General features: G+C 43.8%; 1 protein-coding gene across 3 annotated transcripts in view; it reads right to left on the reverse strand.

The window, feature by feature from the left end:
• Positions 1-7,253: 7,253 nt before the first annotated feature.
• Positions 7,254-27,679, reverse strand: part of hdac11 (histone deacetylase 11) — a 25,169-nt gene continuing 4,743 nt past the window's right edge. For all 3 annotated transcript variants that reach the window (XM_042089337.1, XM_042089335.1, XM_042089336.1), the window contains 6 exons: positions 22,635-22,677; positions 21,085-21,161; positions 20,164-20,226; positions 14,815-14,911; positions 12,790-12,968; positions 7,254-10,836 (listed from right to left, as the gene is read on the reverse strand). In XM_042089337.1, the coding sequence (XP_041945271.1) occupies positions 10,597-10,836; positions 12,790-12,968; positions 14,815-14,911; positions 20,164-20,226; positions 21,085-21,161; positions 22,635-22,677 (699 nt within the window). In that variant the 3' untranslated portion in view covers positions 7,254-10,596. The remainder of the gene's footprint in view (positions 10,837-12,789; positions 12,969-14,814; positions 14,912-20,163; positions 20,227-21,084; positions 21,162-22,634; positions 22,678-27,679) is intronic.

The following is a 27,679-nucleotide window of genomic DNA, read 5'->3' on the forward strand; positions in this document are numbered from 1 at the left end:
CTGCCCACAAGGTTTCTTCCAAAAACAGTTCTTCATTAGTTGTACAGGTGATGTACGCACCTCCTACCTGCATCTTACTGCAGTATATGTGCATGGTGAGGAAATCAGCATAGATGTTCATGGAAATGAACCAGCAACATCTTGTGGCAGTGAGTTCATAGTGGCAATGCAGGAAAGTAGCCAAACCGAAACAGAAACAAATGTAATCCTTCCACTGTTAAGCCGTTATCTGTTTACACTGGCTCTCACTGTGATTGAGTACCCAGTTGTTTCTGATGATGCACTCATGTCACGAAGTGCTCAAGGCATGTTAAGTCCCAAAGAGAGAGGCCGGGACCACCCTGCCCCTTCAATGGAAACAACCTTGCTCTGAGGACACATGCTCAGTCTGCTGAGACGCACGATAACAGTTCCGCCCCCCCCCCCCCCCCCCTGCATTAAGACGCGGCCACTGCTGCCGGCCTCGGGACCCGCGTGGACACTGCTACGGCATGACAATTCCATTTGTCTGCCAAGCAGCGAGATTTCACACATATCTGACATTTTCAGAGACAGCCATCGACGCAGACGGAATCTGTTATGAGACTACAATCGGCAAGCTGCTCGTTCGGGGTGGAGCGGCTGTGTCGGGGTGCGGTGTGGTTGCTGCTATACCAGAATAAAAAAGAAAACACGAGACGCATAATAATACCCCACAATAACAAACACCCTCCCTTTGCTATTGTGATGGCCTCAAAAGCTTCTGTTGCCACGATACATTATTTGTTTACCCGGAGGCCCTTTTGCTGGGGACGAAGGGAGCCTCTGCAGTAAGACAAGAGGCACTGCTGCTGAGAGAGAGAGAGAGAGAGAGAGAGAGAGAAGTGTAAGCTTGAGTGCCAGGCAGAGCATAGCAAGGCAGGGCAGTGCGGGGCAGGGATGGAGGAGGGGATGGGCGGCCTGGGATGGGCCCCTGGGTGATCTCATTGTTTCATGACTAATAAAGGAGGTCAGCACTGGAACGCCTGGAACAGTGCTTGGGCCTGTAATCAGGCAGCAGGGTTTGTTTGGGTCGTTTTTTAGGGGGGGCGAACAGACTCCTGCGGCGGCCCTGGACTGGACTGGACTGGCCTGCGGGGTTGGCGAGCGTCGGTACTGTGAGGTGGTGCGTTGGCAAAAGCGATTGAGGGTGAAGGCGGGAGGGGTGAGACATGAGGGTATCGTCTCGTCTCATATTGTTTGGGAATACAGTGTACGGTGCGTGGCATGAGTCACAAATGGAAGAGTAAGCTAAACAGTAATACAAAAAGAATGTGCATGCTCTTTGGGATCTTACACTGAGGCAGGATCCTACTGATAGGGCAATCTAAAATAGTGCCTTCTGCACAATTCAGAACATTGGAAACCTTTACTAAGTGTCTGTGTATGACTGATTCGTCTGTGTGCATGTGGCTGTGTGTGTGTGTGTTTGTATGTATGTGTGTGTGTGTGTGTGTGTGTGTGTGTGTGTGTGTGTGTGTATGTGTGTGTGCGTGCGTGCGTGTGTGTGTGTATGTGAATGTTCGTTGTATCTCTGCACAGAACATTTAACCGAAACACCCGTAGTGAGAGCGTTCATCAGACTGCGTTGCGGGAGAGGAGTTGCGTAACCACCGCACATTAGATAAAGCAGGGTATTATGTTTGTCCCGTCCAAGATGGCAAATTAGATTGATACAACAAAAACAATAACACCAAATATCCACCGCGCACCCCAAGAGATCACGGCAGGGGTGGTGGCTCTCTTAGTCAGCCCGTAAGCACTGAGCCATCACAAGCATTCTCCTATCGCCGCAAAATCAACACATCCGTCACGATCACACGCGGAGTCCCACAGCGCCCAGTATACGTTTGTGAGCCTTTCAATTAGCGATGGAGAGAGGAGAGGAGAGGAGAGGGGGGGAAGAGGAGGGGGGGGAGGGGGGGAAAGAGCCTGGCACATTCTTGCTGGCTCTTTGATTAGAACTACTTCAGCAGAAAATGAGCATCTGTACAAATCCCCTCAAAGCCTGAGTGAGAAAATGGCAACAAGAATCTGGGTAGCCTAATGCACGTCTTGGTCTCCTGATGGTCCTGTTCTCCATGCACTTGGTTCTCCATCTGCGTACAATGTACTTCCTGCTGTGTTGAAAGTTGAGAACAAGACTTTCGAAAAGGCACTTGCACTCTTTCAGCGGTGAGAAAGTGGATGTTGTGTAGATTGCTATAATAAAGTTATCACAGGCCTTGGTGGCATCATGTATCCTGGTACAGGGAATTCTTTCTGTTCTTTCATACAGAATTCTTTCCAAAGTAGAGCGTCCAGCAAACGAAAAGGCTATGTGTTCACACAGTGACTGCCAACATCACAGGCCCCAGAATCGTCTGTTCTGTGCTACTGTTGAGCAGGTAGGGACAACGAGGAGGAGCCAGTGAAGCAGCGGTGTTCAACTACCTGAGGTGGGACTGTGTAGACTTCATGAACACTTGTTAGCACTTGCGTTGACTTCCTGAACACTTGTTAGCACTGTGTAGACCAGATACTTTCTAATTAGGAGACACAGCACTCAAAGAATCTCCCATAGAAATGTATGGGGCTAGTTCTTAATGCAAACATGGCAGTCGTCTACACAGATTCCGCCTCTTCCGCCGCCAAAAGTTGACAATCATGTGGTATGTTATGAATACATCGTGCCAATCATGTGTTGTGATCTTGCAGCTGGAGCGAGGTTGGTGTGTTGTGATTCGTGAAGTATTGCACACGCGCAGTTCTACCCGAAATAGATGCCCGATAAGTTCCCAAAAAGCGTTGCAATATGGCCGCCGAGTGGAGGGACTTGCCTAAAAGAACTGGTGTGTAGACTTCCTGAACACTTGTTAGCACATGAGTAACATCAGGTGCTCTGTTGTCTCACCCTCCAACCCCCACCCCCCACCTCCACGCACCAGCCTGCACCTCTTTGTCTCTCCAACCAGGTAGATTCACTCTGACAGGATTTTAGCGACAACCCTGGAACTCTGACTCTGATTATCATTGCCAATCTTATCTGTCCAATTAAAAAAAAAAACACACACACACACACACACACACACACACACACCACATTCCTTTCTCTCTCTCCTTCTCTCCCAGCACGACAGGTGCCGCAGCTGGGAGCTGATGGGTTGTGTGGGGTGGCACATCGGGCACGGCAGGCCCTAGATGGCATTGGCGTGTGGCCCAGGCATCAAATGGCACAGCTGCTGCTGCTGCTCTCACACCTTGTCTCGTCTCTTGCTACTCGTCTCGCCTGCCCTGGCACAAGTCTGGGTGACACTATATCTCACATAACCAGGGGACCTCTGAAGAGCTTCTGTCTGGCCAAGACAGAGGAGAGCAGCAAACACACACACACACACACACACACACAGACACACACACACACACACACACACACACAGACATACACACACACGCACACACACACATGATATTATTTTGTGATACGACAATAAAATTGGGTTTTTATGTTTAATTCTGCTCCAGAGATCTAAGGTGTTCTGCTTTGTTGCGTTAATTATGTGTAGTGTTTTGAAAAAAAAAAACAGGCACTGTTTTCTAAAATGTGCTTACTGTATGCAATTAAAAAAAAACAGTCATATCAAATATTCATATCTTTACTGTAATACATCTCAGAGGCTATTTCAATATTTGGTTTGCACTTGAGATGGCTCCTTTCTCATTTAATTCTCATCATTTGACACACGCTTACATAATAATGTGTACATGCCACACAACAGTTCATCTTACTTCTTAGTCATCGTAAACAACAATCTGATTCTAAGTCATGCAGAAGAAATCTACTGGGTTTCAAAGTGACACCACAGAGAATGCCCAGAATGGTTCTTTCCCCGTCCTGTGTCCAAATAACTTGGGATCTGAATACGGACAATACACCTCAGTGATTTAAAAAAGCATCTTGGTACCAGCTAGTAGACATAGACTAGAATGTATATAAAATATTATACCGATTGTTTTGTGTATGTTTCTCCCATTGTCCCATTTGGCCTGTCAGGAATTAATCAGAGGAAATCTCCTGATGTACTGGGAAACTTCACTTGAACACTTGAATGACTGGCAGCAGTTTAATGAATGGCCTCCTACCTCGCACACACACTTGCAGGGCAAACAGGGAAATTATATCATTAAAATATATATATTTCTTCCCCAGGAATGTATTTACCTGTAACAAGATATGGAATGCAAACAATAAATTATCCACCTGCTTCTTGCAATTGCATATCCCTGGACTGCATCATAACAAGGCTGGCTGCCACAGCTCAGACGTCCCCACCAGCCCAATCTAATAACAGGGTCTTATCTCATTTCCATCTATATTGCATTGCCTTTACAATATGCAGAGCTTTGAGGTATGTAAGGCGCTACCATTATAGGGATGGAGGAGCAATAAGAAGCACTGGATTTGGTGAAGGGGATGATGGCCTTTTTTAACAATGTCACCAATGAGCAGAAAGGGATTGTGGGATTTTTACGAAAGTGGCAAACGGGATTGTGAGTCTAATGATGATGGATGGGGAGGTGAGAGGGGTCCAGTAACTCCGCTCAGTAAAGATACAGCCATACAATTATTACACACAACACTTGCATGTTGATGAATTTGATTGGCAGTCAAAATTATCATGTTCACAATGGCCATACACCAGGAAGCCCATGAAAATACCTGGCAAAGGGCAGCAGAAGCTGAAATGGACAACTGAACATGAAAGCTGTGTTTTCACTCACCGACACCATCTGTAATTTGATCTATACGCCTGTATTTCAGAGATCAAAAAAAATTCTCTCTCCCTCCATTGCGTTTCCCCCCATTTCTCTGTGGATTAAAAGCTTATTTCAGCTATCAGAGTTTTCAAACATTAATGCAGAAATCCTTTTGATGCTATTGTTCTGGATCTCTTTATAGCCAAAAGCCAACAAGGATCACCATTCCGCTAAAAGGAGCATATTGTTGTGGAAACAAAAATGAACTTAAACAATACTCTGATGATACTGATCATATTAATCTCTTCTTTCTTATCAGAAGGAACCATAATGACATGTCATTTTCCACCATCCTTGTCAGATATTTTGATCCATGTTCTACATTTGCATTTTGTATAAACACAACATTGTGGAAGCCAGAAGTTTATCTCTTACCCATAAAGATAGGGAGGACACACTGCCTCATTGGCAGACCTCTGTGATGTCACCACAAGTTCTACATTATACAAGACTGCTTTTCTTGCTCAGTGATGTTATTTCAACCACCAACAATAGGATACACGTCCAAGGAAACACATCATATGGAAGAATGAAACGCAGAGTATTACCTTTAATTTACATTCCAGAGCCAAAATGTTCACTTTTCTTCACCCCTAGACAGCAAACTGTGATTTGCCTGGACACTTCCGGTTTCTCTGTAGGCCTCGGTTTGTGACCCCAACCAAACACTGTGGCCGTCTGGTTTTCATGATACCTCCAGGTGCCATGCAGACTTAGTTTAGTCAGTGTCCTCCACCTGGGTGACCCTGCCAGTCGGGTTTTATGGGAGGGAAGGGGACGAGCAGGACACGCGTGAGGCGTTACGTTATGTCAGGCCCTATGGACCCTTTCAAGAGAGTTCCATTATCAGCATCATAGTTGGCCCCACAAGACTTCCTTTTTAACATTCCATGTTATCTTAAATGCAGAGGAAGTAGATTGGGGCCCAAATAGAACGTTCAAGCATTGTTTTTGTTTTTATTGTTGAAAGGGTCTATAAAGAGGAAAGGCCTTGGAGAGGGTGGAGAGGACTGTGGCGCTTAATGAGGATGTGTAAAAAAACAACACAGCAGGGGAGCAGGTCTAAAGAGGCGTCAGACAAGCTTTTCAGTGCCTGGGGAGAGAGAGATAGAGGGAGGGATAGGTAGAGGAGAAGAGAGAGAGAGAAGGGCACGGGGAAGAAAGGGAGAGAGAGAGAGATATGTAGGGAAGCAGAAAGAGAGAGAAGGGTACAGGAAGAAAGGGAGAGAGAGAGGGATATGTAGGGAAGCAGAAAGAGAGAGAAGGGTACAGGAAGAAAGGGAGAGAGAGAGGGATATGTAGGGAAGCAGAAAGAGAGAGAAGGGTACAGGAAGAACGGGAGAGAAAGAGGTGGGATGAAAGGAAAAGAGGGGAATAGGGGGACAGAAAGAGAAAGGTTGAGGAAGAGAGAGAGTGAGAACTAGGGGCCTGGGAAGAGAGAAAGAGAAAGTGTGCAAGACAAAGAGAGAGATAGCGACAGCTTGCATGATGCAATACTGTACAGATGCTAGTTTGCTGCTGACTCATCAAGAAACTCTGGGCTGCGTCAGAACTGGCCTCCCATGTTGTGATCAAGACATGGTACACAAACAAACTCCACCTGCTGGTGGAGACAGCACCAGTCCAGTTGGACCAGCAGCTCAGTGTCCTCATGAAAACATGCCATCGCTATAATCTCACAACCTATAATCTTAACAATAACCTATGTATGTTGACTTAAGCATTCAATTCTAAACAGGTTTCAACATCACTTTAGTATGTGATATCATGGCGTTCCATGGTAGTAATCTTCCCTGAGGACGGCCCTGCAGACAGTGCATAATGCAGTTAAAAACCTTTCATGTTCATACAGACTATCATGATGCCTTTGTTGACTATGAGTAGAAAGTACTGTAGTTGTCCATGCAATAGCAGAGACAGAAACCTCAGGGAGAGACTCCTCTGACTGACGTCGCTTAATGAACCCCCACAGGGAGACATGTTTGGTTGTGTTTATATCCACAGATCACTTGGTGTTTCTACAATATAGGATCTATTGCACCATCTCCATCATAAAAGGGCATCACTTAAATGTTTCATTGACTGAGTTCCTCTCTCTCTCTTCAGTGTACAGACCTCTATCTTCATGAAAACCGTGCTTACAAAATACAGTAGCTATGTGGTAGCCTACTTCTCAATTTGTACAAGTCACACAAGCCACCCTCCACAAGCAAATCCACACAAGTAAAATATGTATGAGGAATCGTGTAATGTGCTTTTTCCTCATACTCAGCAAACAATTCCACCTACTATTAATCACACAGTTAGTGTGTGGAGTGCTTTCTAAACATTGAGGTACCACACATTTAGTGGGAGCGAGATATTACTGTGACAGCTTCATGAATCATATTTGAGAATAACATTGCTGTAGGACATCATCAACAACAACAACGACGACATTTGGTTTAGTCCTGATTTATTTATTCAATTTGAACATGGAGGTATCATTAACACCATCTGGCATACCCTACTGTGTAGCCAAAGCCGAAGCAAGATTTAGAAAACATGACAGTTTACATGGCTGTATGAAAACATAAGGTGCTAGTAGTTAGCAGCACTTTGAAGAAGTAAAAGATGAAACAAAAAAAACAACAACAGGCATATCAGGATCAGCAGTGGACAGATGTACACATTCACAAAAAAAAAGGTTGCATTAATGTTTTCTATCGATCAGTAGGCAGTATCCATGTTATCCATTTTTCACACTGTAGGCTACTCATCTACTATTAAAAGTGCACTAATGTTTTCATCCATCTGAAGAGCTGTCTCCAATCTTATCAATACGAAAAACTCATTAGCCTTTGTACTGCCGTACCTTATTCAATAGCCTGAAAAGAGAGAATGGACTGATGAATGAAAACTGGGTTTGTTGAGGGGTGGTGTGTGTGTGTGTGTGTGTGTGTGTGTATGTGTGTGTGTGTGTGTGTGTGTGTGTGTGTGTGTGTGTGTAAGGGGGGTGGGGATGGGTTTCGATGGTAGGTAAAGTATCTTTTCTGCCATTGTGTTTCTGAGAGCCCTCGAAAAAGACGTGAAGTGTAGGAGAGCAGCTCCAGCAGCTCATTACAGGGCCATTAGTCAGTTCCCTCAAGCAAACCAGAGACGCGCACGTGGCTAATGACAACAGACAGACGCGAGCCTCACGATCATCTGAAAGGGAAGAGCTTCTTTCAAAACCTATTAGCTCTCACAAACTTCTACATACACAAGAGTTCACCCCAGAAAGAAAGAAAAAAGGAAGGAGTGTGTAGTATGTAGTGTGTGTGTTGTTACGTTTTTGGGGGGAGATTATTTCCTCTCCATTTCCCTCGCAGTTATCTTAGTTTCTCCCAAGAAGTCTCCCATGGACTGTTCTCATTAATAACAGATGCAGTCAGAGCTGATGGGGGGATGAGTTAGACTGCTGAGAAAGAGAGAAAGAGAGAGAAATAGAGAGGGGGGGGGGTCCCTTGAGGCACATACATCTGTAATCTACCTCTTGGGCTTTAACAAAAAAGATGCTTGATCAAAACGGCTTTGTGTGTGTCTGTATATATATATATATATATATATGTATGTATATATATATATATATATATATATATATATATATATATATGTGTGTGTGTGTGTGTGTGTGTGTGTGTGTGTATAAAAAAGTTTGGTATGTATAGAGATAAGACAAATGCAATCTGTCGTTTTTGCAACTCAGGAAAAGATTCTCTCGCCAAAGTCAGGTTTTAGCCTGCCACATAAACAAAGCCCAAATTAAAAAACTACTCAACGCAGTTACTTAAGTCAGATCAGTCCAATCCAGTTTCTATTCCATGCCTTTCGATTCCAAACCATTAGGCATGATCGAAGGTACCCTTCTTTGAGTGTGTGCAACCATCCAATCATATGTGCAAAGTGCTGTCATCATACGGTCTATGCCTTGCTCCAATATCCCCCCCTGAGAGAATGAACCATTTCTGCAGTAGATCAATTAGAGAGGTTGCAGGAAAGTCTCCGCTCTTTCTCTGCATGGGGTTGCATTCTGACAGATCAAGCTTTACAGTCCTTTCCAGCACAGTATTGAAATGCCATGCTGTGAGTGTGCTGGACAGCAAATCACATCATAAGAGGCTTTCAGATCGAGGCGACTTTAGCTTTAGAAGAATTAATTTCTGTCAAGGCAGGTTTCACACAGGGAAAATATGTTTGGATTAAGGATTAAAGCGCCACACACCTGGATGAGATTGTAAAATTGAAATCGCATATCTTCAAATGGGTCTATGCATATCTAATGACATGAACAGTGAAATGGTTAGCTAAAGTCAGAAGCTTTGTGATACAACAGTTAATGTGTGTATGTGTGTGTGTGTGTGTGCGTGTGTGTGTGTGTGTGTGTGTGTGTGTGTTTTTGTGTGTGCACGCATTTGTGTGTGTGTGCACGCATTTGTGTGTGTGTGTGTGTGTGTATGTGTGTGTTTATGTGTGTGTTTGTGTGTGTGTGTGTGTGTATGCTTGTCTTTCTTTGTAAAATGATTTACAGCACTGAAGAAATACAACAAAAAAGCACAGCACTATCTACAGCAGGTGGCCCAATGCAAATATGCAGATTATTTCCTACATTTATAAACATAATTTATAAACATACCAAATAGCTCAAACACATATAAATAATCATCAGTAAGATAACAAATAAAAAAAAAATGATGTTAAAAAACGTGGATATGTGGTATGTATTAGGATGGGTTCAGTGCATGAAGAGTATTGTTGGCAAAACCATAAACCTGAAAATTGCACAACCGCTATGTGATTCTGTTTGATGTATGTAGCTATATTCCAACCTGGCTAACAGTCAGTTCCCTCAGTTTCAACTTCCTCCTTTCCTAGTTCTTCCATGTCACATGTACTGTGCCTTAAGACAAGTCTTTCTGTTTTTACTTTTTTTCTGGGTTTGCCACCTGAATGCACTAGAATGGGTCTGGCTCTGATCTGGCAAGAGTCTGGGCCTCATCAGGACCAGTCCTGTTCTAGGACCAGCTGTTATGCAAGACCACAATGAATGTGAATACATCACACTTTCTCCCATTCTACTTTCACACATCACTTACACTAGTACTTTTAACTTCAACTTAAAGTGCGTTTTTCTCATTAATTCAAACGTAAAGCTACTCTCCGCTGAAGATCACATTTCGTCTACACGTCCACTTGCCCACTCTACTGGAATGAGCTCATAGTCCCTGACAAGCTGTTAGTTAGTCCTACGCTAATAGTGCTGAGTACGTTATCTGTTACTGTGAAGTAGGTCACTGTGAGAACAGCCCACAGCTGGAGTGAGCTGTTACTGTAAGTAAAAATGCAGTTAGAAAACATGCCCTGGACAGAGTTAAGACTGGCCACTTAGAGGCTGAAGATGCACCACCTGTCTCAAAAAAATTGGAAAGTGAAGAGATTCAGTCAGTTCTCTGTAAACTCCCTGAATGCTAAAGGAACAAGAGACATCCTTCATGGATCGAGACTAGTCTCAGAGAGTCTTTGATAGTTGATAAGCCCAACATCACGAAAACACATTGCTGTTAAGAGTGCTTTTTGTGATGCTCATTTTTCACTTTCATTTCTTTCACATGATTTGAATTATGAAACAAATGGCATGCCTTGGGCTGTTTCCACGTTACTAACCACCACAGAGGGCCAACCGAAGTGCATCCTTAGGACAAATTTAGCCTACGAGGTCCTTATCTGAAGCAGGACTCCCCATAGCCACTGCTGACCAAAGCCTCAGATGGCATTAAAGGTTGCCCCGGATGACAACGACTTGCTCATCATGAGTGGCATGAAAGATGGGCCCGCCTCCTCAGCCGCCACGCCCTCAATCAGGCCCTCGCGGTTCAAGTTGAGGATGGAGTCGGCGATGATGCGGGCGGTCTTCTTCTGGTAGCCTCCCGACGTCACCATGAGGATGGGGATGCTGCGACGCCGGGCTGCCCGAAAGACGATTTCATCTCTCTTCACGATGCCCTGGGGTAAGAGGAGAGAGCCTGAGGTCAGCGCTTTAAACGTTTGGTCGGTGATTCTGGAAGACTGTTGATAATTGAGCTCAACAACCTATCAAATGACACTCCAGCCATTCTGTGCACTTGATGAAACGTGCTGATTGCCTGGAATAGTGTAGAGCAAAGATCAGAGTTTTTTATTCAAGTACACAGACGGAATGAGAGGACTGTGAGGAGCAATTGGCTGATTTTGGCTGAATGAGAGGACAAGAGGACTGAGGAGCAATTGGCTGATTTTGACAAAGAGTGTTTTGTACTAGAATCAAGGACCACACCGTGGGGTGATCTAGCCATACTGTTGGCTTCTCTGGTTCATAATGGCAGCTGTGGAGTCGCTCTTATATAAGGTCTCCACACTGGTGCTCATGAGATAAGGTCTTAACAATAAACAACAGCGCTTCAGGGGCTCCTTCAAAGATCTTTGTTCATTTGTTAAATCAATCATTCATTCATTCATTCATTCATTCATTCATTCATCAGAGGTAAACTGGTTACAGTAAGGTATGTACAGCACACAATAAAAACATCCAGGGAGTTATGTCTATATCCAGTACATTCACATTTACACACAGCTTTTACATGCACAATTCTATGGTCTCCATTTGGGTAAATCCCTGGTTACATCCAAACTATAATTGTACCCAATTCAGCTGTAGGCCTGGATCACAATAGACATGACCATGCTTAATTAAAGTTGAAACTAAACACTCCTGAAGGGGGGGGGTAAACAAAGCTGCATCCCCATAGGTTCAGTGCAGTAAGCCATACATGATTAACAGCTCTTACAAGATTGTTAAATTGGACCCAACATACCAGGCAGAATCTATTTTTCATTACACCCCAATCAATGGCGTTATTAGTGATAATTCAAGCCGAGTTCTGTCTCCTGGGTAAACAGAGAGACAGTTTTAGAGCCACTGACTTCGGGCTTCAAGACCTCAGCAGCAAGGAGAGAGAAGGAGCAGACTGCCCCTGTCCAGTAGAACGGATGACCTCATATTTATGTGTGTGACTGTTTCCTCTGTGACTTACTGTTTTGTCAGTTTGGGAGAGGCCGTCAGGGCCAAGCTGATGGACACCGCCTGTAAAGCTCTATGCTAACCTCATCCTGGGAAAAGGGAGCAGCTTTTTTATGCCTTCAGGGTTGAGGCATTCTGTCGCTGAAATGAGCAGCGTTTGGCTGAGCCTCGTGATTTTCATAGCGGCCCATGTTTGCAGATCGTATTTCCACAAACAAAATGCTTTCACTGGAACACAGACTCTGGGAGAAACCAGGATAATCACTCTTAATGCATCCTAGGAGTAGATCAGGCAGATCCATAAGACACATGGCTGTCAAATAGCGGGAGCCCTCAGTTCACTGGTACAAGTCTGTGGGAAATGCTGATGCAACAGACTGGCTAGGGGGCTAACGTGACTCTCAAATTAAAGGCAGATTGGCTGTAAAAGGCCTTAAGGAAGGGGGTGTTCTGGAAAGAAACACTTTAACCCTCTGTCCTCAAACTAAGCTATCATGGTAGATACCATAACATAACGTAACAGACAGATATCCTGTCACAGATCACCATGACAGAGAGTGTCCAGAAATATGACAATGAAGTGCTATCATCGTCAGTTACTTTCAAGACAGCTCACATGATTATGGATGGTACTGTATTACAGCTCATGTCTGTCTTACCTGCCATAGCATCAAACTAACTCATGCCCATTACATGTACTGATAATGATAACCTGACACTGCTGTATCACTAGACAATGTCTATCATAATTACTTGGATGTGGCTACTGACATGATACCTATATGATATGATCATGTCACTCTTATGACACAGTTCCGATAACTTTGCCACAGACGGGTGTACTGACTCTAAAGGAGAGGTGAGAGAAATGGTGGACTGTACAACACACTGCACTGTACCTGCGGTGAAATAGCCAGGCCTCCCAGAGGGTCCCCATCCAGGATGTCTGTGCCAGCGTTGTAGATGATGATATCAGGTCGGACCTCATTGAGTGCCCCTTCCACGTGCAGCTCCACCTTCTGGAGATACTCCATGTCCTCTGTGCCCCAATCCAACTCCACCTTGCGCTTTATCGCTCCTGCAGGACAGGCACACAGGCTTCCTCAGTCTCACCTCAGAGCTACTACTACCAATCAGCCAACCACCACACACACCCAGGTTATACTGTAGAGTACTCCAACAACCGCTTGGAAGAAAAAAGGTATTATTCCTTGAGACTTAAAACAACAAGCCTCTTTAGTATTAAATCACTATTCTCCTGCGGACGCCAGCTGCCTGTCTAATTGATGCCTGGGCTATGCTTTAGGAAATATAAACAAGTTCTTGTTTATAGGAAATTCTCAGTAAATACTGGGCCCATCGTAGAGTACACTTAAGTGCCATTCCTTAATCCTTCTTTCCACACTCAGGTTGGACCAGGGTATGATGCCCTAGTCATTGGGCATGGTGCCCACAGACTGAATTACACTGATTATTGGCAGGGATGGACAGGAATATGGCTGAAGAAAGGAGAGGTATTTCTGAGAAGCTGGCTCCACACTGGTGGTTGACAGCTACTGTACATGCTAGACCAGTTCACAATGACTAGACAAACAGACGGTTCTATTCAACAAACATGTACTCAGTGGGTTTTTCGTCTCATATTATGTATGCCTGAAAGGTAGTTTGTCACACAACAGCATGACATTCTATAGCAGTGCATGCAGCAGAATGGGATTACATTAATCAGAACAAAAAAGTTATTATATTATGAAGAACATACAGTAATAGTTGTCTCACACTGTCTCCCTCACAAGTCATTACAATTGTTCATCCTTCTCCTACATAATTAGCGACGGGGGCCACCAGTGTGCTGTTAGCAGCATTCGGCTTTAGCCTTTCATTAGTTAAAGCCTTTGCCAGTTCATTCAGAAAACTATCTGCAACAATGCAGCAACCCCCCCCCCCCCCCCGCCCCCCCCACTCCCTTTCAAGCTCATAACAAAACCTGGGTGTCGCCTAATTAGTCTCTCCGCTGCTTTTAACTGCAGATGAAGACTCCAGGAAAGCGCTACGTGCAAATGAGGTGCTTTTCTACGCTTTGAAGCTACTTCAAATGTCACAGACGGCAGTGGCTCTGAGAGGAAAATACAAAGCCAATACAAGTGGAAGGACGCCGCAACAAGGCACTTATCTGGGAAAGCCAGGCAGCACTTCCCATTATATTTCCCAAGGAACGTATGGGATTGACAGGGCAAATGTATGGATTAATACATTCACCTTTCATCAATTCATGGTATAGAGGCGGAGGAAAACATTCAGTAATTGGGGGAGAGAGTGGCTAATCAGTCAACGTGACTCAGTGTCAGAAAGAGTTATGACTTACCCCACTGTAGTAATTACACTAATGTATGAAAATGCATATGACAGAATGATGGCTAAACTGTACCAAATACAGCTTCATTACAATTGTTGCATTGAATGCACTGACCAGCTGGTCATAGCTCATGTTGGTATGGACAGAAAGATATGATTTTGCCTCTTTACAAACTACTTTCAAAAGGTCTACAAACTGATGGGTTAATGCTTAATACCAGAGAGAGAAACTTTCATGAAACTCATTAAGCCACCATGCAGTCCTCATTTTCTCAAAACTCTTCTAATGAATTCCCCAATGTGACTAGATGAGTAACACTGCCCCCTTTAGGTCATTAGTCTTCACTGAAATTCTACAACACAGTGCACCTCCCTTCCTTCCATCTCCTCTTCCAACCCGTATGGTAATACTGTTGTCTCTTGGGGGTATTGAAGTATCAGGAAATTAGTTTCTCATTAACTATAAATGAGTAAGTCCATCCTTCCATCACAACCATTCATTTGATTTGTCCTCCCTCCAAAAGCCACTGGATGACTATGGCAACTCCCCTGTATCAGGCAACACTCACGTTTGGCATATCCATCTCCCGGGTAGATGTAGCGATTGTAGACGTCCATTATGTACACGCGTCTGTCGTCCAAGAAGTCCCGCTCATGTCCATTTCCCTACAGGGCAAAAAAGGAGATCACATTGAGAGTCCAGAAATAAACACCCACTCTCTTTCCCCTGGTTTAGAATGAGGACATCTGTCAGATGGGACTGCACTGATCTCAAAACAAAACATATGAGAAAAGGGAATAAATATTTAAACCTGTAAATAAAACAGTTTACTTTGATGAAATTATTTTGTTTGAAATTGCATCACCAGATATGGGAATGTCAAAATGGTGTACCTGTGAGCAAGAGTGATGTGCTTTTGTGAGCTGAAAATGTATTAGAATAAATTTACACTAGAAACAGACATACCACCTTCAGTTCTCACATCCTAGGCTCCCTTAAATATTTAGGAACCGTGCAAAGAGTTTGACTGACAGAGCGAAAGAGCGAATCAACTCTCAATCAGCCTGTGGAAGTTCGAGCAGAGATGTCCCAACTTAGTGGGAGTCTATCAGTCTTCATTATCGACATGCTACAGTACCTGTCACCTACGCTGTGTCACTCCCTCTCACCGGTTGTCATGTCTACATCAGGCAATCTTGCCGGGGTTATATCCACCCTCTAAAGCACAAGCCCTTGACTTGTGCTTTAGGGGGTGGATATAACCCCGCTGGTTAAAAAAGAAAATATTATGAAAACAGAAAGAACTCACACCCAACAGAAAGAACTCAGACCCAAGCAGCATTCACTCCTTAAACTCAGTTTTGGGGTTTTGGTCTGTTGTAGGAGAGACAACAATGCAGACAAATTCACTGCACCATCTGGTGCAATAAAGGAAGAAGCACAGGCCCTGAGCTGCAGACTGTGGTGACAGAAATAATTAAAACAGTATTAGCAGCCTGCACAGGTTCGATGTTACCTAACTAATTGGCAGCCAACATCAATCATTTAGAGATGCTCAAACAAATTGAAAGGTGTCTAAATTTAGTTCTGGATAGGGGAGATAGGTGTGCCGTTAGGGAGATGAAGACCTCCGAGCAGACGCTTAGATTTGCATACACTTAAGTGCTGGGGGGAGCTAGGGATTGGCTCCCATCTGAATTCTCCTCCTCACCTGAGCTGAGAAACTGAAGAGGACCTAATACTGAGAGCTAACATCTAGCAAAGATTGCAGAGCACTGATCCTAACCACAATAAAAATGGACTCAGGTCTAGACCTGGAATTTTCTCAGGAAGTTCACATAATCACCACTGATTTCCTGGCTAGATCATGACTATGTGGAATATGTTCAATGCGGATTCTTTACCTTCATCTGTACCACCTATTTAGAATTTTCAAGCAGGGAAGGGGGGCCAAGAGAACTAGACCACTACATCCCTCTAAGTCGAGTTCAGTTTCAACAACACAAATCACCTGGGATATTAAGCCGCTCCCGCCAGCGGACCAAAGCGAAAATCTAATCCTGTTTATTACTGGTGTGACATCGCTCTGGCGAAACAATTTATTGTCTCATTGTAAGACCTAATTCAGTTCATTAGCACATGCTTAGCATTCATGAGAGCCTCTGCCCTGCCCACCAGACAAGCTCCAAGCTGGCAGGACATGTCATAATTCCCAGCCTCTAATTAGAGTCTCCTCTCCCACTTTAACCCCGTCCCAAAATTTCAGCTCTCTTTAAGTTCTGCTGAGAAAGCAGCACCACCTCCTCCACCATCACCCCATCTCCTAACCTGAACCACCCCAACAAACGCACCCAGATTTGGCCGCTTGTTCTCAGCCTAGTCTTCATGAATTATTTAACTGCCATCAGTATTGATCTGATGCAACCCCCTCCACCCCCCCCCCCCCCAAAAAAAACCCTCTAACATCACCATCTCCCTCTGCACCCACCCCCGCACAGTCGATAAGCAAAAGACCATAATTATAATCAAGCCATGCTTCAAAATGCTTATGGCAGTTAGGGATGGGAGTGTCATGCCAAAGAAATATGAGAAGGGAAAATAAAACAACAAAAGCAAAATACAGAGCTTAAACTTCTGGTCAGCGTGAACTCAGTTAATTGGCCAGGCTAATTGGGATAGGTATGACTCATCGCTCTGGGAAATCAAAAATATACAATAAAATGGAGATGACATTACCAAACAACTTTCAGCCTTCAACTAACAGCCTTCAAAATACCTTCGTACACCCCAGGTCACTTAAACTGTCATGTTCCTGGTGATAGGAATTCCTACTCTCTCATGTAAGCACACAAACTCAAGACTACTCTTGTTGTCTGCATGCCCTGAGCATTGGCTGACAATTCACTCAAAGTCGAAGCACACTGTGTTATCAGTAACTAATGTTTACCCTCTAATACATAACAAAGTATAATAATTATCTACACAAATGATGTGAGTGCTAATTATATAGATGGCAAAACAATTAGAGATCAAGAGACCAAAAACAACAATATATGCAGCACTCTCAAATATTGCATTAGAGAGAGTTACACTCAGTGATGATATAAAAAAAAACAATTTACTCCCTAATAAATAGCAAATAAACTGCATGGTAAGTACACAGACGGAAAGAAACTCTTTTAAGGACTCTGAACTTCATTAGCGCAGAATATAAACATCATTACATGCAGAATAAACACAAATATTTCCTGGCTGGCTGACAAATACTCTTTGGGCTTGCGGAAGGAAGGTTGGTTTCAGAGGGGCATAAAAGGATGCAAATCACGATGCTCACCTACACTCACTTCGCCGTTTTACTTTTTATCCCGAGTTGCACCACACAGTATCACGATATACCAGCTGGCTCTCAAACAGCTCTTTTGGCTGCTTCGCATCTGATCAAAGCCAGATCCTTAAGCCACATCCTGAGTCAGCCACGCTATATACTGTAGGTGAAGATACAGAAAACCACTAGTGGACGTCACTCTGGAGTAATGTTAAATGACATGCCACTGATGTGGACTCTTTTGCTCATAGCACTAAGCGTCGCCTTAACTGCATGTACGTGATAGGACAGGCATCTCTCTGACAGGAGGTTATCTTCCTTCCCAGATAGGAAGTCATCTGATACAGTTATCCTGAAGGCACGCTGCTCAACTGCATGTTTAACGAGATCAGCCAGGCGACTGTAGACCCTCGTCTCCGTTACACAATATCAGTCACAATGAAACCAAATTCCAGCATCTGCATTCTGAGCTGGAATGACTCCAGAGCCATTCTAGAGCAACAGAGCCTGATTCTGGAGCAACAGATCCACACCGCATCAGGACCAGGGGCATGCCAGATCATCTCATTCCAGACCCTGAATCTGCTGCGTTCAGGATTTCCTTACAGCTTATAGCACAGTGGTGGAGTGAGAGCAGAATTATAAACAGTGCAAATAACATTTCGACATTCTGTGTCAAACAAGGTAAATTAACCATTAGAGGCACCAGTGGTGTGTTTTGTTCAGCACCGACCATTACATGATTGTGAAATAAAGGACAGGACAGAATATAATGTTTATGCTCTTATTACTGTAGGTTCCATAGTACATGTCCTCAAAGTACTCAGTAAAGTAGGAGGCTCTGTTGATTACTTCCATCCATTCTGGTTCGATTTTACACCCACACCAAGAGCCAGCACTGCTGTATTGGGACACTGTGTATGTTTCACCCGTAATTGTGCTCCTCTGAGAAACACAGCTGTGACCTTGGTACTGTTAATGCTACTGCTTGTTGGCAGTGCTTTGCTTGATTGGGCATACTTGTCTAATTGAACCCAAGAAGTACAACTTATACACAATCCCCCCCCAAAAAAGGAACATTTTCCTCCACCTGAGGCCAGCAACCTTGGTCAGATAAACAACACTGTTTGATTGTAATTGCAAAACTGCAACAAAATGTCACACACTCTCTGGCTGTATATGCTGTAAGTGCTTTCCCATGCTTCATCAGATTGTTCCAACAGCATAAAATTTCCCCCATGTTCCAGATCATTAGACTGTTAGAAATAGGCTGTAAATGACACGGACAAAATCCAGAGGATATCAGGTTGAAAAAAAGAGTGTTACATTGGAATCATAAACATGACCATTGAAGTCTAGGGGTAATTCTCTTCAAATCCAAATGACATTGCATTGTGGGTAATAGAATGGACTGCTATGAAAGTCAAAGCATCACAGCAAACTGAAAGTGACAACACAATACATGCTTACAGGCATTGATACTGTCCATGTTTGACTTAAAACATCAACATGACTACAAAGTCTCAATGTTAACAGCCTATTTGACTTTTGCCCACTCTTGAGGTTGGGTGTGCTGCTCTGCTGACAGGACTCTGCGAGTGACGCATATATGCTATGTAGAGGAAGGAGCACATAGTTTGGCTGATCCCTGCTCTGATCCCACTCAGTCCTGCCTAGGCTCTATGTGGGCTGAATTTGCCCTCAAAATCTCAGATGACCTTTGCTGGGAGAATACACACTACCCACCCACCCACACACACACACACACACACACACACACACACACACACACACACACACACACACACACACACACACCAATTGGAGGCAGAGTCAAGGAAGGTGAGGGGAATGTAAAACAGCCATACTTAAGCCCCAGCAAGCCTCCACTGCAACCAACAAGATATTTTGCCAAGTGCTTCTGTCAATACTTGGACTGTGAGACAGGTTTTTTCATTGTTGTATTGATTCCCTCCCTTTCACAATCCATTACAGCAAAGGTAAAACATATGTGATGTTCATCCCGCAATCATTTAGCAAAAATGGAGACAAACTATTGAGGAAGAAAACACTGAGAAACTTCAATCTGTAACTGGCATAAAAAATGATCTCCATCAACTCTATTCTGTGATCCCCAGTCATGCAGCAAGAGAAGTCTGAACTCTCAAACGAGGGTCATGAGAAAATTCTTTTGCATCCTTGTTGTTTGAACCTTTGCTCTGATACATTGCTTCTTTTGGCCCCTGTGCTGAGAAAAAACATCACTAAAGACCAATCAGTGCTGTGGTGATTACATAATAACTTGATGAACTAATTAAGACACTATTAAAATATTGACCTAGATAAAGGAAAACAAGGAGAAAAAAACAAGGCTAAACAAAGACTAGGGACAGTAAATAACCAGCCTGTACAATCAAATCAACAGCAGAAAAGAAACAGCGAAGCTGTCCATGGACAAGCATTGGATAAATGGTGTCTGAATGGCATCGCATTTATTATGGTGCTAAACAGGTGGTATTATCTTGTCTGCGGTGCTGATTCTTCTGCAGAGGGATTGATCGAGTGAAACCGAAGAAAATGAATGCTGTTCACCTGATGGGCATCCAGATCGATAATGGTGGCCCGGCAAACCCCTTCCACTCTCTCAAACAGGAACTGTAGGAAGGACAGAGAGAGACAGAGAGAGAGAGAGAGATTCAGCGAGAGGGAGGGAGAGTGGGAGTGGGAGAGAGAAAGAGGGAGATAGAGAGAGAAGAGAGAGGGTAAATAAGAGAGAGATGAGGGGGTAGAGAGAGAGTGATCAGGGAACATGCAGAATGAGATGCCTCTTGCTCATCTGAGAAATACCAAAGCACAAATGGCTGTGTGGTGGGATGATAAGATTCAGTTCAGATTTACTTGTGCAAAGAGAGCAGACCAATGTCGGGAGTAGAACGCAAACAAGCTCTCTCACAAAATATGAGTCTTAGTGGGCTCCTTCAAAAAGGCCACAGGTGAAACACGTGTCAAACAGCAGCCTAGGGGCCCAGCCAACATGCACTTCCATCAATATTCCACCTGTGGACACTGACACGTCTTACCTACAGCATTATGTACATGGGAAATTATTTAGCATTGCTCTGGTCCATGCATATACTATATATACAGTATATGGGCCATATGTTAAGCTTGATACTGTATGAACAAATATATACGTTTTCAATGGAGAATCCTTTACATCTGAGCAGACCATTCAACTGCTCTGTTGTGGAGACAGAGCTGAAGAACCCTTTTCATTCTATGGTTTTAATGAAGAGGGCGTGTGTGCATGAACTAGTATGACACATGATACTGGTAACCATTAGACTAATATAGACCCCCACTGTGTATGTTGTGTTATAATTTAAAATAATCCTTAAAAATATTGTCCTAACTGCATGCAACGCAGGTGAACGTGAACTGTCAAAGCCAACCACACTACCGGACACAATACTCAATCAAGACATTGTGATGATGGTGTCTCGTGTCTCTTACCTTGATCGCTAATGTTATATCTGCATAAGCACAGAAACCTCCTCCCTTGTCACTGGAGCAGTGGTGGAACCCCCCTCCTGAGACAGAGAAACATTGGTTCAGTACATGTGCAACACGATAGGCCACAGGCTGCATTACAATAACTGGCATTCTCCTTAAGCAGCCTTATTGATCGCCATTAAGGAATTGGGGGCTGTTTGTTTCTTCGATGCAACAATTCCCTTATTGAGTCAAGACTTGAGAATACCTCAATCACTAGCCTATTTGCCTGCATGTGAGAGAGAAAGATGCTACATCAAAGTCAGGTGACTGAGCAGTGCTCTTTTAAAAATGACTGAGTGACCGCATTTATTCAGGTGTTACAAATACTGAATTTAATCAGGTATTAAATATGACTTTATTCAGGTTTATCCTCTCACTCTTTAAATGACTGGGCACGTTATAATTGATGGTTAGTTCAAGCTAATTAGCATTTATTGCTAAGTCACTGCACCCAATAATCCATGCTGTAATATTGACATGATTGGAAAGTGAGGAGAGGTATGCCAAACGGAAATCCATGCAGTACCATTAGATGAACGCTGGCCTTTTCTTCGTCAAGATAATAGGCTCATTCGACTTCATACAGCGTTGTACAGATCTGGCTGACTTAATATAGTACAATGCATGTTTCCTGCATGAAGTTGAATGAAGCTTTGCTTGCATCTTCACACACAACCAGGCTGTTTCTCACTGACTCGTCATCGGCCATATGTGAATCCGCTGGCCTTGTTTTCGTAGCCAAACAATGCACAGGGAGTGTTTAAGGGATCTGTCTGAAACTTTGGTTGCATCAGTGTACAATAGTACAATTGAGGTTTGGTGGAGCTACTTTCTTCACATGTTTCCATGGTAACAATGGTTTTTCAGCCTAAAGCATGACCTTCTGCTGGTAAAACTGTCTGCTGTTGGCAAACGAGGTCCTGTTGGCTTTCTGCACTTTCCGCAATGCCAACAAAACAGGTAGGGACAGATTAACTACAAAATAACAGTTGATGATAGTATGATGATGTCAGCATGGTGAGATAAAACACAGATGTGAAAACCTGTTCACCAAGCCTAATAACATTGTGATGACTAAGATTCAATACATTATTGCCATACAACCTGGTAACTGTTAGGGATTCATGACAATGACACATACCACACAAAATCAAATGAATATAGAATGCAGTATATATAGGATGAAGGTATACCCCCCATGACATAAGATCAGAGATAATAAGGAGGCAATGAGGGGAGGAGCGTCAGACTAAAATGTCAGGTGCTTAGAGATGCCAAATAATACAGTCAAATTCCACATACAACACAGTAAGATGATATAATAAAATGAGATTAAAAAAAATACAATACAATAAGTAATAAATAAATCACACAACATTTCAAGAAATGTGCCTACTGCTGTTAAACTCTGTCGACACAAACATGTATATATTACAAAACTGATGACATTCATTTATCTCTAGCAAAATAACTGTGGGAAGCAACAAACTGAAATGGTCAGAACTCACCAACATTGATAGCCCATCCTCTGTCCATGGCGAGCTTTCCTGCCTGAATGAAGAATAAAGTATACATTAAAAAATTAAGAATAAAGTATACATTAAAGAAGATGCTATTTCACTTAAGGGAATGCTTATACTTAGAATAATAAGACATCCTTAGCACTGGAGTTGGCTCTATGATACATGTTTGCATATTTTTCTCCATTTGATTTCATGCATGAATAGAAAAACTGATTCAACCCATTCTCAGTAGATCCTACAAAGTTCACCCAGAATATAATGCAGCTTGCATTTACCTCCAACCACTTTCATATAAATAGTTCAACTCTCTCTAGTCCAAGGGGAGGACTCATTTCTCATCTTATAATTCTCTGCTGCCGTAGAATCCAATATAGGGATCAATATGTGCATTAAAGAGTATAGAACTTGTATTCATGGTACATGGAGGTATTTGGCTTAGCAGGGAAACCGTGTCTTTTTAGTACTGCTTTTGATGCTATGGACATTAATAAATGAAGACTGGATTCAACAACACACACACACACACACACACACACACACACACACACAAACACACACACACACACACACACACACACACACACACACACACACACACTTCTCCAAAACTCAATATGACAATGGTGATCAAAAGGAATTTGAAATAACATTTTCTATTGTTTTCATCAATTCTCCCTTCTGACAGTAACCACAGCAATACAAAACCCCCAGAATACACTGCTCACACAATTAAACTATTCTCAGTCCCAGGCAACTGGCAGCTCTCCTCCATAATTCAACCCTCTGCAGCCAAAACATGATCACCAAACAAGCAAACACCCGCTCAAGTGCACGTGCGCACGCGCACGTGTGTGTGTGTGTGTGTGTGAGCGTGTGTGTGTGAGCGTGTCTCGAGGGAGTGGTCACAGGTGGGCCATCTCCAACCGCCCTCCTCCACACCTCTCTACACAGCACTCCATGCCCGTCATAATGGGCCTCATGATCCACTTCATCCAGCAGTGACCCCTCTGGAGAGGAAAGCTTGGCCCACCTCCATCCCTCTCTCACTCCCTCTCTCACTACTACGTGTCTCTGCATAACACACAGGGAATTAGGACAATGGTGTCGCTGGTTTGGGACACCGCCGCATTCCGTCTGTTCACGACCTGTGACTGAAGCAGCTTGAATCATCTACTTTTCAAAGGAGCCAGCGTATAAAGACCTTGCAAAGAGACCCCATTTATCTTCAGAAAATAAAAAAAGGCCATACATCAGCCTCCAGTGACAGCTCTGGGGAAAATGTATTTGCTGTGAACGCAACAGCGACCGAACTCAGTGGACAGCTGTGACCAGACAAGGGGGACAATGTGCTGGGCTTGCTTCGGACAAAAACAGTCATTTCAGTGCCCATCAGCTCCACTCCTCCCACCAGACCCCTCGGAACAGGTGCTTAAAGCCAGACAAAACAAGAGAAATATGGCATTGTGCATCGTGTGTGTGTGTGTGTGTGTGTATCTGTGCATGTTATTGTGGATGTGTGTGTGTGTGTGTGTGTGTGTGTGTGTGTGTGTGTGTGTGTGTGTGTGTGCCTATGCTTGTTCTTTTATATGTGTGATTATGTGCTTCTGTGTGTGTAAGTGCATGAGTGCATATGAACACGGCAGTCTCTCTTCTGTATGTTCCTGAGAAAGCTAATTTCCTTGACTGACAGCGGTAATAACACCCATTAGCATATATGCACACCCATGCTGATTGAGGTGCTTTGTCCAGTGAAAGGGTAAGGATGCAACACACACACACACACACACACACACACACACACACACACACACACACACACACACACACACACACACACACAAATACAAGGTTGGCATCCACTGAAGTCAAACCTACACCACTTTGTCTTTGAGAAAATCAATGTTTTATCACTCATCATGCAAAAACATTTTACATCCAGCACAACACCACTAGCCTCCCTGACTTATGGTACCCGAGCTTATCTCCTGAGATGGATGGAAAACCTCTCTGTGGCTCCATAATGACCTGTCAGTGCAACCTTGATACAGACTTGATGCAGACCATCATAGAACTGACCATCCAACACACACAAACACAAACACACACACACATACACACACACCTCACTTCAACTCATCACTTTTGATAGCACTTAGAGAAATCATATGTTGTGTGTGTGTGTGTGTTTGTGTGTGTGTGAGTGTAAGAGAGAGAGAGAGAGAGAGAGAGAGAGAGTGTATGTGTGTGTGTGTGTGTGTGTGAGAGAGAGAGTGTGTATGTGTGTGTGTTTGTGAGAGAGAGAGAGAGAGAAAGAGAGAGAGAGTGTGGCTGGCTGCTCTGTCAGCAGGGTGTAGTGATGTGCCTAGTGCGGTCTGCTAAGAGAGCCAATGTTTGTAGAGATGCAATTTCCCTACTCTAGCTTCTGCTTCTGACCACCCCACACTGCGTTCCAAAAGCAACGTGTAAGCCTTTTGTGGAGCCTCTCCCTCACCAAGGCTCCAACTATGCCTCCATGTGGCCGGCCAGGCAGCCCACACTAACAGGTTTTGCGAACTAACAGACTGAATGAATGTGAGATCACAATGAATGCGTATCACTAGCACAGACCATCAAGTCTGAAGCAAGATCCTCGGCCAGCATGGAGTGGGGAATATGAGAAGCAATAGGCTCCAGGTCACCTCCCTCTCCCTCTCCCCATAGGTTGGTTACCAACACCATCTTCCAGATAAAATCAGGTTCAAAACCACCTAGCGACACCTCCAGTTAAAACACTGGCATCTTGGCATCTTGTGGGCTACATCACTGTCCATAAAATGGATAGCCCCGAACAGAAGACAACCGCACCACCTGAGGAAACCTCTGACGACTCTTTGCTTGCAACCTTGACCAAGTTCAGGAAGAAAACCAATAAATTGCCAGCTCTGTCCACACATCAGAATCAGAAGCACTAGGTATAAGGAAAGAAAGGAAACACCACCAAGACTGGTTTGATCGCAAAGTCAATCCCTCCTGCAAGCAAAACATAAACCCCACAAAGCTCTCCTGTCCAACCCTGGATCCTCCACCCTTAAAACCCCTCTTCGCTGACAGAATCTACAAAACATGTAAAACACCTGGTGGATGCAGAAGGCACATGAAATCTAACACCTTGCAGATGGCAACAACACCTTATATGGCCCCAGAAAGCAAACCTTTGCCCCTGTCCAATCAGCAGATGGGAACAGTTTCCTCAAGGACCTCGACCACTGGGCGAAGACCCTCCTTAACTGCACCAACCCAGCTGATCCACATATCCTCGATAAACTCCCAGACTTTCCACCAATCCCACATCTAGATAAACAGCCAAAGCATTCTGAAATTTACACATGACCTGATGGTATCCCGGCAGGGTCCTCCATCATGAGGAGTACATCCTCGCATGGTGTCTGCACTTCCTATCACTCACATCTGGAAGTCCAAGAGCCTTCCTCAGGACTGGAAGAATGCCAACATTATAGTCATCTACAAACAGAAGCGAGGCAGAGCAGACTGTGGAAACAGCTGAGGGATCTCCTCCTCTCCATCAATGGGAAAGTGCTGGCAAAGATCATTTTAAACAGACTGGTGGAATACAGTGCTCTCCCTGAAACACAGTGTGGTTTCCGGAAGTCCTGATTCACCATCGACAATGACATGGTCTTTGTTTTGCGGCAGCTACTTGAAAACTTGGGCTGCCACCTTCTTTACAAAGCGTCTATCCCTTACTGGAGAAAGAACCCTGGCCAATGCCACAAGTCATAAGAGTGCAATCCACTTTAATTGTCATTTCGACTCCGAAATGAGAAAAATAAAACATTTCTTGATAGATTCACATATAAATTCAGTTTCTACTGCTATAAAAGCATGGAATGAATAATGCCCAAATCATCCCTACGGCTCAGGCATTCTCTAGGAATGCATTATACCTACCCTGGCTCATCTAAATAAGGATGATCCATTTCCACAGACACAGTCAGGTTGAGCTCGGGAATTACATCTCTATCAAAAACCTGGTTGGTTTTTAAAAGGCCTGACCGACAAGGAGAGCCTTAGATGGAGACAGAGAGCAGTCAGGACATTAAATGGCTAATGCCTTTGCTTGCACAAAAGCCTTGCTAGCGAGAGAGTGGAGTGTTAAATTAGCGTCGACGTGTTTGGGACATGTTGAAGTGGCTATCAGCTAGCTTAATTACACTCTCTGTCTGTGCAAACGCTCTTTTTTTGGCTCGTCTCTCCCATGGTCTGTTTCTCTGTACTATGCTCTTTTATTTTCTTTACTATGTGCCTGCTTTTGTTTCTCCTTCTCTCAGAGTCTCTATCAGGTCTCCTGCCTCACTGTCCCCAACTCTCCATTCCTCTCTTTGTGCTGTACTTCACTCTCAAACTCTCTTTCTCTGACTTTCTCTCTCTCTCTCTGTTTCCCCTCAGCCTCTTGTGTTGCCTCTTTTTTCCATTAGTTCATCATCCTGGGATTCCTCCTTTCTTTCTTTCTTTCTTTCTTTCTTTCTTTCTTTCTTTCACCATGTCTTTCTTCTGAACCCCTTTGCTGCTGTGGCGGCTAAAGCTGTGTAGGACACCAGTGCTGCAAAGGCACTGCGAGTACACACCAATCCCTAGATTTACTCCCAAAGCCACACGCAGGCTTAAGCACTGTACTTCAACTGCACACTAATGAGACGTATCAGTAAACTCACACCAAGCAACAAGGGCATCACACTCATTTCTCTATTCTGCAAAATACACAGAATACTAACAAGAAAAATATCATGCAGCATTTTTTTTCTTGTTTGTTTCTCTGCTGCTCCGACATGGAAGATCACAAAGTCATACGAGTTTGCTTTCATAATTTCCTGTGAGGTGCTTAATGCATTTTTCTCCCTACCTGAATTAGCCTTAGGAGCCTCTCTATCACAGCTGTTCAAAGTTTTTGCTAAGGAGGCCAAATTATTATACCTTTTGCCAGAGAAGACCCAGTGCGGAGGCTCACACACAAAAAACCTCCTGCTTTGCCT

The sequence above is a fragment of the Alosa sapidissima genome, chromosome 4 (assembly GCF_018492685.1).
Source record: "Alosa sapidissima isolate fAloSap1 chromosome 4, fAloSap1.pri, whole genome shotgun sequence".
NCBI lineage: Eukaryota > Metazoa > Chordata > Actinopteri > Clupeiformes > Clupeidae > Alosa > Alosa sapidissima.